At 43.2% G+C, this 12502-nt stretch overlaps 1 protein-coding gene across 1 annotated transcript; it reads right to left on the reverse strand.

Moving 5' to 3' along the window:
* Window positions 1-645: 645 nt before the first annotated feature.
* Window positions 646-4559, reverse strand: LYSET (lysosomal enzyme trafficking factor). The gene is made up of 2 exons (XM_072337607.1): window positions 4423-4559; window positions 646-2779 (listed from the first exon to the last, which is right to left on the reverse strand). Exon 2 carries the CDS (start codon window positions 2761-2763, stop codon window positions 2368-2370), a length of 396 nt encoding a protein of 131 aa, XP_072193708.1. The 5' UTR covers window positions 2764-2779; window positions 4423-4559; the 3' UTR covers window positions 646-2367.
* Window positions 4560-12502: the final 7943 nt, after the last annotated feature.

Consider the following 12502-nt stretch of genomic DNA (forward strand, 5'->3'; position numbering starts at 1 on the left):
CCTTCCCGGTCAGCTGCTCTCCCTATGCACTACACTAATAGGTTATAGCCTTAAGACTTGATAGGATATAGTCTAGGCTCCATAGACTTGACTGCTCCTTCCCACCTTAAGCTCAGATCCCTACAGATGCAGCGTTGTCTTGAACTGGTTCCCACGTCTTTCTGCAGTTAGCTGTAGAGCTCGTGCTTTCAGGCAGCTATAAATACAAACCACTGCCTGTAAGATGCCACCACAGGCAGCACGTGCTCTGTATCCAGGCCATATGATTCTCACTACTTCTTCCATTTTTGGTGCTTCCTCTTATATTGTTCTCCTCTAAATGACTAGACACATTATAGCAATTTCTCAGTTCAAAAACAGCATTGAATAGAAGGAAATGCAGCCAGACATCTCCGTGTTACACTGAAGCAGAGAAAGGACAAAGGAATCAGAGTCATCCAACCAGCCCCCAAAATTCAGGCCACAGCCAAGGAGCTGGGACACAGAATGAAAAGATGACACAGTCAACCACATCCACACTCTGAGGGATGGAAAGGAGAGCAATGAGCAGCAGCCACTGGCTGCCATCGCTGCTATTTAAGAACAAAGGTACACAATAAAACACCATTAATATATCTCTGCATGATCAGACTTCTGTTTATAAACATTGAAAAGTTTTTATTTCATTAGATAAATAAGATGGTGATCTTTAGAGTTAAGAAACGACACAACTTAAAAGCTCTGACTCCAAAAGACAGGAGCAGTCAGAGTTTATACTTGATTCTTACTCCAGCATATTGAGATGGCAGCTTCCTCCTTCTCATATTGCACTTTGAACTTAAAACCCTCTTGTAAAGGCTACATCGTGTTTTTAGGTCCTAGCACCCCTGCTGGCTGAGCCCACAGTCAAGTATCTCCAAATGCAACCAAAGTTTAAGGTGCTGTAACTACCCCCCTTGAACACAGCAACACATTCGTTCCAAAGCAGGAAACAGATGATATGTCCGAGATTCCCTTAAAGTTGTCAGAACTGGATTAGCATTTGTGATGGTCAGGTACTGACAATTACGTACAATCAAATAAAAAACCATCATTGAGAAGTTCAGTGCATAACTGTTCTGGGCCTGCAGAAGTCCATATAATGCAATGTTTTCACAATCAGAAGGTTACTTCCATCATGGCTCAAAAATTCAGTAACTCTAAGAAGAAACGGACGCACAAAAAGAAAAGGACAAAAGAAGAGATTTGGCATCATTGCAAACATGCAGTCCCAGTAGTCAGAAATAAACGCTACACCGAAATAGCACTGAAAAACAAGGTGAAATTATGAGGAAATGTCAATGGAATTTCAGCATGACTGAAGCAAGTCCCATTTCTTTCAAGAACAAGACGAGTGATCTTACTCAGAATCCTGGAAGAAAGATGCTATTTGTCCTACATCAGGCTTAGAGCATTCCCCAGCTTGCTGACAGGATAACTTTCACAAATGTAAAGTCTTCATAACACATCAGTGCTCAGAACATGTTTTTGCATGTCTGGAGAGGCATTAGAATGGTAGAAAAATTCCCATCGTTTGTAATGTTACCAAAGGAGATTTCTAAAGGAAGAAGACACAAAAGTATTGTGCCTCTTACAGCCCAACACCAGCACGAGCTGCTTTTGACACTGCAGGGAAGAAGTTTAAAGCACCGCCAGGTCTGTGCCACTCCTCACTGCCTGCCTGCTACCATGTGATTCTATGATGCGCTATTCTGGCCAATGGAGAAAAAAATGATACCTCGGAGAAAAAAAAACAGCTTTCTATCTTTTCCTCTTCAATGATTTGCACATGCTTTATTCTTCGCTTCCTGCATTTCCTACATGTGTTATAAAAAATCATTAAAAACCAGCACTGATGGAGATATGAATTATTTCTTTAAAAAAAAGCAAAAACCTGTTCTGAGTGCAACTTCTGTCATCACCTTCTGACCTTCTTCCTTTATCACAGAAGCATTAATTCTCGTCATTGATTTTACTCCAGGAAAAACAAAGGATGTTGCTTTTTTTTCCCTCTTTTTGCACAGAGGAGTAAAGTCACAGAGTAGGAGCTTCTTTCCCCAAAGAATGTGTCGGGTGGAGTGTAGCAGTTTTGCATCATTAAGGCAAAATGAGGAATACTTCCATCACGTGTCACATAGAGCTCCCCCACTCAAGTCATTCTGATAGACCAATACTTTAAAAACCTCTGGCATTACTTTCTGGTGATTTTTTTAATAGAAAACAGTCGCCGTTCATTGCTTAACAGTTGGAAAGAAAAGGTTCTTTCCAGCCTTCGCTCAGAACTTCAGTCTTGTGATTACATCAGGCATATCAATTGCTTCAAAGCAGCTACGGAAACTAGAAATCGAGTTAAGTGTCAATCAGCTGTAATCTACTGATCTGATTAGAGGCCTTCACAAATGTTTGATGACGATTGCAAATGACAGCCAAGCAGATAGGAATGATGCAATAGCCAACAGTTTTGGGGTCGGCTCTCGTACAGGAATAGAGGAACAAGAACATCTGTAAATACGGTATTAAAAAGATGATAGTCCACAGCCAAAAAGGCAAGGATAGCAGTCGTACTTTTAAGGAGTGCGTCCATGTGGTTCCTTCCTGTGGTTCCTTGGGGTGCTGCTGAATGTGCTCCAGTGCTAGTTTATTGTAAGTCTCATTGATTTCAAAGACATAATAAAAAGCTGCAGCACTTGCTAGCAAGTAGAGCCCCACACCAATCCAGCCCATCCTCTGGCGGAAGTTCATCATTCTCCATGCTCTGCACCTGTAACAAAATGAGAAGCAGAAATTCAGTACGGTTTGGAGACTGCACAGTTCTGACTAATTTAGGTTCTAAGAGGCTAAACTTAAGCAATAGGTTAACAAAACCAATGTTGTGAATAGGGAAGTCACTTACCCCATTTGCTCTCGGTGCCTCTAGCCACAGGGTGAGACAATACAACACTCTATGAGTTCAGAGACATCAGAGAACTTGTGAAAATTCTAAGACAAATACACGTGCAGCCAGCTTGTGACACGAGCAACACTGCTTGTTTGCACTGCACCAGCACCCAGCTGTATTCAGCTTTAGCTACGTGTCTGTCGAGGAACCATACTAAAAAATATAGGTTTCAGTTTATACACGGGAAGATGCGCACTAAGCGGATGGACCTGTTGCACACACGAGGATATGTACTACAGCATGTTGGAGCTAGTAGTATTTCTACCCTACTGTGTACAGCAGTTACAGGAGAGAAGTGGAATAGAATTTTGCAGCACCGTTTAAGTAAAACATACATTGATTGCTTCAGAAGCAATGCCTTGTGTTTATTTCTGTGGAGGAATAGATGTGGAGGTTGGCAGCCCTGCCATTCTGTGAGTCTGTGACACCACAAGCTGTGCATTTCAACCACTGATGAACGTGAGCCTGCATGCCACATTTGTAACAGAAGTACGCAAGAGTTTAACATCACTAACAGAAAATCATTACACCTTTTGAGATTCCCCCTTGCCAAGACCAAAGTGCTGCATCTGGGCACCCATTACAGGAGATCTTATGGTTTTCCACTTCTGAAGGGTATCCTCAATCCTGACCTGCTCGAACCTGACCAGGGCAGCACTGGAGAAGTCCTGTCCCTGATGCTGCTACACATAAGGAGCAGCCAAACAGGCAGTGAAACACCAGAGGAAGCCACTAGCCGTGTCTGTAGCATTTACTGTTCAAATCATATCTGCGATACATCTTAGCAGTATGTTACCTTTAAATACACCGAGTTAATACTTTTATGAAGTCAACACGGAAATATTTAAGAAACAGTTTGGGTGAGAAACTACTGGCAAAACGTGAAGTGCCAGAGTCCACGTTGATCCCATAGCTAAGCCAGGATTCATTCTTTCTATAGCTGGGTATATTAAAGAGTGCTAACGGTACTTAGAAACAAAGCCTTCCAAAGGAAGGCTCACAGTAAAAGCACAAACACCATTATAACGGCAGGAATAAGAAGCAGCTCAACAGGAGCCGATTCCCTTTGGTACACAGAAATAAGTGGAGGAGCCCCGCGCTGGGTCAGGCTGGAAGAGGCACACACCACGCTCGGTTTCTCCCTTGTTTTCCCTCCCGAGACGCCACAGCTGCTCTCCCGCTCCCGGAGGCTGCCGGCCCGCTGTCCCCACCGCGGAGCTACGAGACCCCCCCGCGGTGCGGCCCCGCTCCCGTCACCGCAGCTCTCGTTCCTCCCCCGTGACTGCGAGCGCCCGGCCCGCGCCGCACGGACGCAGACCAAAAGGCCTCCTCCGAGGGGGACGCGGCGGGCCCGGGCACAGCCCCCATCCTTTAAGCATAGCGGCGGGGCAACGGCACCCTCACCGCGCCGCTCGCCGTCCTTCCCCGCCAAGTCCCGCCGTCCCGGAGCCGAAGCAACCCCCTACCTTCCTCCGGCGGAGAAGAAGGGAGCGGGAGGACGGCGGCGGGCGGCCCGCTCCCCTCAGCCCGCGCCGCCGCGCCGGGAGGCGGAAGGACTCGCCGCTCCGCGCCGCCGCCGCCGGCCCGCCGCCATCGCCACCCCGGAACGGCGCCACTTCCGGCATGAAGGAACCGCTTCCGGTTCTCGTCCGACTGCATCCGGGCCGTGGCGGAGCGTGCCCGCTGGGCGGCCGTTGGCTGGCGGCCATCTTGGCGGGAGCCCGTGGCCCTCTGTGGCGCGATTGACCTCGCCCAAAATGGCGGCTTGGGCTCGCGGCGGCTGCCCGCCTTTCTCTGCTGCCCCTCAGTTATCTCCAGGGCTCCGAGCTGCACCTCTGTCGCTTAGCCGCGTTAGCCAGCTGCGCTGCGCCAAAGAAAGTACCGATGGAGATGACTGTAGTGCGGAACAGTGTCTAGTGCCATACATGGATGTGACTATACGACAGTGTGTCTATACACAAAACCCGCTGCTCGTGGGTTACTATTGTATTACATTACTCGAAAAACGCCACAGGGAAAATATCTTCAACGAAGACAGAACATCATCTAAACCAGCCCCTAAATCGTTGGGCCGGGTCTGCGTGGTGCAGTGATTTACAGCACAGCAGCCTTTGGAAGGTTTGTGTAGGACGTTTCAGCTTTGAATTCACTAAGCGTTTAGCACACATTTCCTGTGCTGGGACTGGGGGCTGAGGAAGTGCTTGTAAGGCTGCATAGAAAGCTACTGGAAAATTAAGTTTATTATGGTTTGTCATGCTATTCTTGGTGTTTAAAATGCTGGAAACTGGGTTCTGTTCAGAATAGCTGGCGACTAAACGCACGGTGTTGCAGCTGCCATTGCAACAACAACAAAAGACACCTGAGAACCCTCAACAGTTAGAGAAGTTCTCAGGCACATTCTTCGCTGCTTATTCAACCGGAGGCTCCAAGTCCTCTCTAGGCTCGCCCTGAGGGCCACTAGATGGCGTGACACCACAGATAAAAGCGGCTCCTCACTCCCGTGCTGGCTCCCGATTCGGTTTTTGTACACACGTTTAGTTGAGTGAGGATATCAAAATGAGGATACATGCATAGTGAGACTCACGTGGTTGATATCCAGGCTGTAAACAAGAGGAGAGGCTAGAGGCCTGCTGAATCAAAAGGAATTAAGTTGTAATGGTCAAGCCTAGAAGTAGAAAGTTTATTTTTAAACAGTATTTAATTATACATTAAAAAATAAAATCTCAGTTTTTTCAGTCTTGATAATAACTCTCATGCTAAAACAGGTGTAGAAAAACTAAGAAACTAAGTTTATTGAAGGTGAATAAAAAAGCATCGGGAAGCACTGAGGACTGGCTGATTCACAAGTCAGGAGCCAAATAGATAACAAAGCCAATACATCAGGGCCTCACTGTCAGAGTACCTCAGTGAAGCAAGCAGGGCAGGCTAGGTTCAGCCAAGGGTCTGGGTCACCCAGCAAGCAATGAAGTGGGTCTGAGGTTAAGCTGGGAAGGCAGCCACTGGTTAGCCACGGGTCCACTGAGGATAACTGCAGTGAAACATAGCGATTACCAGGCAGATCCCTAATGATTTAAAAAATAAAATAATATAAATGGAAGTTAAGTTTGAAGGTTAGGCTGTAGGTCAGAATTGAGATGAAGAGGGCCTAGGTCTAGGCACAGCCAGGACTAAGCCAGAGACTGATACACCTACAACTTATCTTAAATATAGACTAAAGGCCAAGGGCTCAGCTTAAATGGGGCTCCTGAGCTCATGTCTGGGGTCAGTGAGGCTTGTTGGGGGCTGTTAAAGCCTGTTAGTTCACTCAGGACTCTGACAAATTATTTAGGACAAGTAAGGGCTGATGGAAAGAAAACAGAAGAGTCAGTTATAATACTTGCATCAAAACAGGGCTTTCATACTTAAATTAAGGCCTTCACTGGGCTTTTGTAGGTAGGGTCACATTAGTGACAAGAAATATCTTTTTTCTCAAGAAGTCATCTACCTTTTACTGTGTGGGGCACTGATTTTTGATTCACTAAAGCAAAGTCTAAGCCAAACTTTTCATTAGAGATCTGTGATCCCCATGGAACCCAGTTGTGTTGTGTGTCCAAAGAGAACCTATGTGCTGGTCTTTGGAGATCCTGCATAACCTTAGCCAAGAAGGCAAGGCTAACTTTAGAGTAGGGCTAAGCTTCTGAAAGCACAGAACACCATCCAAATGCACACTTTTATGTAACAAAAAGAGTTAGTGCTGTGTTGGTAAATACAGAATATAAAGGTTTTTGTAGTGAATTTTAGGTAACACACACACAAAATAAGGCTGCATCCTGGTAAAAGAGAATGCTTTCAGGTTTTTCTAATTCTCAAAGCAGTATTTACTGTACTCATATGAAGTTCTCCCTGTGAGTGAATGAATGCCAAGTGCTTTTGCAGTTTGTAGAGTATTTGTTGTCTATTCTGTGTAGCTGTATTGGATTTCATAGCATCCTGTTGTGTTGCAGTAACTTGTTTTGATCAGTTATGCTGTCATTTGTTCAGAGACAGAAATCAACTTATCTCAGCTTCAGTATTATGTGGCTTATTTCATGTTTTATGAACCTTTATTTTTTAGTTTATATCTTTTGCAAGTACAACAGTCTTCTGATTCAGTTTATTATTATTATTGAGTGGTTATTTTGCCTTAACTGTAGTCTTTCTTTGAACTTCTCTGTCGGAAACATCTGTTTTCATACTGGGTGTAGCACATTTTGGGAGCATGTAAGACTTGTGGATAAGCTGGCATTTTTGGATTTTATTCTCATTTTGAAGTCAAATGTTTGCTTATTTTGGCTGCGTTGTTCATATGAAGCACAGATCTTCAGTGAACTGTATATAATCCACAGTGATCCTTCCCTGCTTCGACTTTCTTCCTATACTTTGAAACACTGGGACCTTCAATTACCTTCATTCTCTGTCCCTGAAATTCTTTCTTTCTTTGCAGCAGACACATCTAAGTAAAGCTTCAGGCAATCCTATTGTCCAGGTTCTCTGGAATACCAGACATACTTCATTCTTGGTTTTTCTACAGTTATTCTAGAAATACCTACCAGTGAACTCTGAAGGGCTGATATTTGCAAGTAGAATACCGGTATCGTTTCCCAGTCATCCACAGAAAACGTTAATCAAATGCATTGGAGGCTGTTACCCCTTGTCACAATGTCTCCAAAGAATTTTGCCTTTTGTGAAGAAGTGCCTTTGCCTTTTAGATCTCTTAGAACTTTCAGACTCGATTATAGTGATAATCTCTGATACAATTTTGCTTTTACCTTCTATTTTCTGCAGTTACAAAGTGTCTCGAAAGTTTAGCAAGAACTGACAAAACACAGGAAAATAATACCTATCAGAGGCAGCTGGTGACTGAGTATTTATCTCTATGGCAGTTATTCAAGCAGAGGACAAATGCAGTTTACACAGAAGCAATGCAGGTATAGGTCTCACAGCCGCACTGGTATGATCTGGCCTTGTATTGATTTAGTAGGAACGAGAGGTAACCTGCAGAATTTTGGTCAGAACAGTTCTCAGTTAGAAACTGCATTTCAGCAAAAGCATTATTCATTGCAGCCTGTTGATGTTAATTACATCTCCACAAATATTACTCAACAAAAATTCACTTCCAAGACTGCTATTAAACTGCTGAGAAATCAGAATCAGCCCATCAGTGATTTCAGCAAGGGTCTGCTCGTGCTGCCAGGAGGGAACGGTTATTGAATTCCCATGCTGAGTTTGCTGCTGCCAACAGGTTTGTTCATGTAAACAAGTTAACTGAAAATTCACCCATGTTAGGAAGAAAAACAGATTTGAAACCAGGAGTCTGGCAGACTAAAAATGCCAGCCTCTGCATTTGGCCTAAAAGAGTCGCTTCTCAACTATAGTTGGGAAAAATAAAAGTTGAAAAAATAATCATTTCCTCTAAAGGTCACTTCTTGGAAGTGTGCACCATCCTTCCTCCTTTCTTCATGCACACATTCAAAGGTAAACATCTGACCACTTGAGGGAGTGACAGCTCTATTCTCATTAAAAGAGGTTGCAATTACACTTTTCCCCTCCACATCGCCCCCCCCCCCCCCCCCCCCCAATACTTCTAGTAATTATCCTTATTGTCCTTTCCCCACCACCACCACCCACATAGTATTTCAAAGGAAAATGAAAGGCGTTCACCTGTCTCCAAAGATACAGGCTCATTAAAAAAACTCCACAAGGGAGGGATCTCCAACCAGAGATCCTTTCCTAGTGGCACTCAGCCCTTAAATGGGGTGTAGGAGAGGTTCAGCCTGGCTGCATCTCTTCCAGTCACACAGATGAATTGCCTTCACCTGTGCTCCTAGGGCTGACCGGGTCCTTTCCTCAGGTGCTCAATCAGTGGTTCAGGCCATGACTCAACGGTTCCCATACTGGCATAAATAATAGAAAGGATCGTGTTGGGCACCTGAGAGTGACTGGTGCTTCAAAATGTTATAGTCTTGTTTATTAATGCTGTTCATTTAGCCTAACCCAAACTGATAGCTCTTTTAGTAACAAATTCTATATGTCAGCTGCCTGTTCAGCTCTGCCTGATAAGAGCAATTTCCTTTACGGTTTCTTTGTGATTTTGTTTCTTCAGTATTCCTTCATAGTCTTAAGAGAAAAAAAATCTTAACCTGGATGAATAACAGACTTGTCCAAGGAAACAGAAAGTGTCAGAGGAAGGCAGAATGACAAACGTACCTCACGGTTAGTTGTACTGTTGGACCCGCAGAGCACCTCATTACTCATTCTAGTGCACACTGACAGCAGGCAGCCCAGCTGAAAGGCTATGCCCTGCCAGCATCTGGAAGGGCTTTTATATAAATTTAATCAGCTGCAAGTAAACTGTGGGCTGCTGTTGTTATGGACTTCTGCAGAGGATAAATGCCAGCTCACTGTAGTTGAGCAGATCCTTATGTAAGACAGCCTTTAAGTACTTACCTTGGTGTTTAACTGCATTTGTCATTTTGCAAAGCACATGTGAGAGGCCTGCAACAGAAATCCTGAGTCAGGCACACGATGCCAATTGAATGGAGGTGTCAGCAACAGTAGGCAATTACCCTCAAAGGGAGAATTTTGTTCATGTATTTGTTAGCTAATGTGTGTATTTCATGTAACAAAAACATTAAGCAGTATTTGAAAATCTTTAAAATAAAAAGGTATGATGTATTTGTTTTTATTTTCCTTATTTCGCAGAGTTTGTAAGCTGCTGTTCTTATACCTATTTGAAATCAAATTTCAGACTGCAGTGTCTACATCAGCTTCATCATAGAGCTCCAGGTGAATATTTAAATAGGGCTGCGCACGTATTATAACATTTATGGGCATTCTTACAGAGGTAATGTATCTGTTTTTCCTCACAAATATGTGTTCTGTTTGCCTTATATCAAAAGAACATAACACAACAGGGACAATATGAGGGTAATTACAAGGTAAAGTGACATGCTTGCAGAAGACATTAATATGTCTAACTGCATCCAAAGCAACACCTTCTCCACATTAAGAAGTATTTAGCTTCAATTAATTATCTCACTTAATGTGTGTTTCTTCACTGCTTTGTGTAATAGAATGCACAATGCCTTCCTTGGAAAGGGTGCCTCTAAATAGTGCAGAGCTTGTTTGTGTTATGTTCATAGTGTTCTGAGTAATTGTTCCCAGCCAAGGGTTTTCACCAGCAAATTGTGGAAATATGGGAAAGCATTTTAGTGAAGGCTGAGAAAAAGAGCCAGGAAAGACTTTCAAGTTGTTTAGATTTTATTTTATTTTTTTTTTTTTTTTGACAAGACAAGATGCTGCCTCTATGGAAATTTCCTGTTCACCAGGGAGCCGGGATTGCAGAGCAGGACCGTGGGATGGGAAGTTATGTCCTCAGCCAGTGTACAATAGTAATTTAAATAATGTCTATGACATTAAAGGTGTATGCATTTATGAATTTACATTGTTATGCTTATGCTTGGAGGACGAATTGTAGTCAACTGAATTTCTCTTAAAAAGTGCATCATCTGTTAAGTAATACAAAATCATTACTGATCTGACTGTGCTGAAAGTACAAAACCAAGTCTTGAGTGTATTGGTTGTGAATATACAGATGGTAGCAAATGTACAGAGGGAATAAGTAAAGGAAAACTCACCAGTGGTGGTGCCTTGGCTGAAGAAGCTGAGGCAGTCCTCACTGATGAGCAATCTCCAAGAGATGCTGCCTCAGTGGGAGTCAGCCCTTAAATGAGGTCTCAGAGGGGATGGAGTCGAGCTCCACCCCTTCCGGGAGCACAGCTACATCACTCTCACCTGTGCTCCCAAAGCTGACCCCACACTTGCCTCAGCTGATTAATCAGAGGTTCAGGCTGTGATTACCAATCTCCCATACACTTGAGGTTGAACAGCATTTCAGAATACTCCCCATGTAAAGAAGCCAAAGAGGGGGATGACTGTCAGAGCAAAACAGGTATCACTTCTGCTTCCAGTGCAGATAAGGTAGGAAGTGAATCAGCGCAGTTCTGAAGGATGGTAGTTGTGATCTGAAGAACTTGTAGGCATCCAAAGGAAGCCACTTTGGGTTAAATCTGGTGCTGTTTTTAAAGCATTTCTGAATCTTGCTGATAAAGACTGAGTTTGCTCCATGAGTGCCTTGCAGGCAAAAATGAGGGTTGTCTTTCCATGACACTGTCATATGATGGAGATACTATGAAATGGATTTGTTTTGTCTGGTTTTGTTTGTTTGTTTTTTAAATATACTCCCTTTAATTAACTTTGGACTGGCATTGACGTGTGCTTTGGAAATGTTTTTCTGTATCATTTTTGCACTAGTAAGCCTACGCATTCTGGTTGCTTCTGAAAATACAAAAATTGCTGCTCTGTCCGTATCTCCTGATGGCAACATGCAGAATCAGAAAGCACAATGGTTCTGTGGGACTTGTGGCCTCTGAACTTAGAGTGAACTGTAAGGAAGCACTTAAACAAAACAGGAAAAGTTTCCTCAATCTTTGAAAGCTTGAGGATAAGATTTAAGTGCAAGTGATGATGTGGTTTTGCAGGCAACATCAGGCTTAATCTTGACTGTATTCTCTGTTACAGCAGCTTAAAAGGTTCAACCATACTCAGAAACGACTTGTGGAAGTGGAGGACCACTGGAATGTGAATATGTATTTTAGATCGTCTGAACCAATGTGTTCTTAACTCGAGAAAAGGACAGAAACATATGGAATAATAGTGGTAGGACACATGTATGTTGAGATCCCTCTATACTTACGAGTTCTATATCCTTCAGTCAGCATTTAAAATTTATTTATATTGTTTTTTTAAAAAAGAAGAACATTCTAGAAATATATGATTGATTATTTTGTTGGAAAGACAAGCCAAGACCTGTAACTCTGGCAGAGAAAACCCCAGTACAGCCTAAACTGTATCTAAGCCTCATTCCTTATTGAAGGTACTGTCAAGATAGCCAAATCCTTCAGAGAACAGTCTCATGGATTAATTACACACATAGTTTGAATGATTTTGAGTATCAGTTGAGTAAATCTTTCCATGTATTTGTAGTTGAAGAGTGAAAGAGTTTGCATAAGCATTATTTCCATAAAACTCTCTCGCATGTCAGAAGACAAAAGGGCTTCAGCAATGTATGACAGTGCAGTCTGTACCCCACACTTGGGATTTGACTAACAAACATAGTTCAGTTCAAAAAGTCTACTCCAACTGACATAATTACAGTGGTACAGGATTGCTTCATCTTTTGCATCTTGGCTGCATGCTTTTGTGGTTTCACATTCTTTGTTTACTGATGATATGCTTTCCCTAACTTGTGATGTCAAATACAGAGCCTGCATGCAAAGTGTTACAAGGGAAGTGACCAGCCTTGGCAGCCAGACCTTTTCTGACTTCCCTTCAGGTTGCACATTCATCACAGCTTAAATTAGCCGAACTCTTGAGCTGTACATAAAGCAAGAGATATTGCTTGTAATGGTGGTTTTATTGCAGTTTCGAAACAAAACAAACATAAGACCCCAACCCAAACACCAGTTC

This window comes from Excalfactoria chinensis, chromosome 5 (assembly GCF_039878825.1).
Source record: "Excalfactoria chinensis isolate bCotChi1 chromosome 5, bCotChi1.hap2, whole genome shotgun sequence".
Taxonomy (NCBI): Eukaryota; Metazoa; Chordata; class Aves; order Galliformes; family Phasianidae; genus Excalfactoria; species Excalfactoria chinensis.

Bases quoted from the DNA above. Each gene is read 5' to 3' on its own strand.
- LYSET (XM_072337607.1), bottom strand. From the start codon at position 2,763: ATGATGAACTTCCGCCAGAGGATGGGCTGGATTGGTGTGGGGCTCTAC.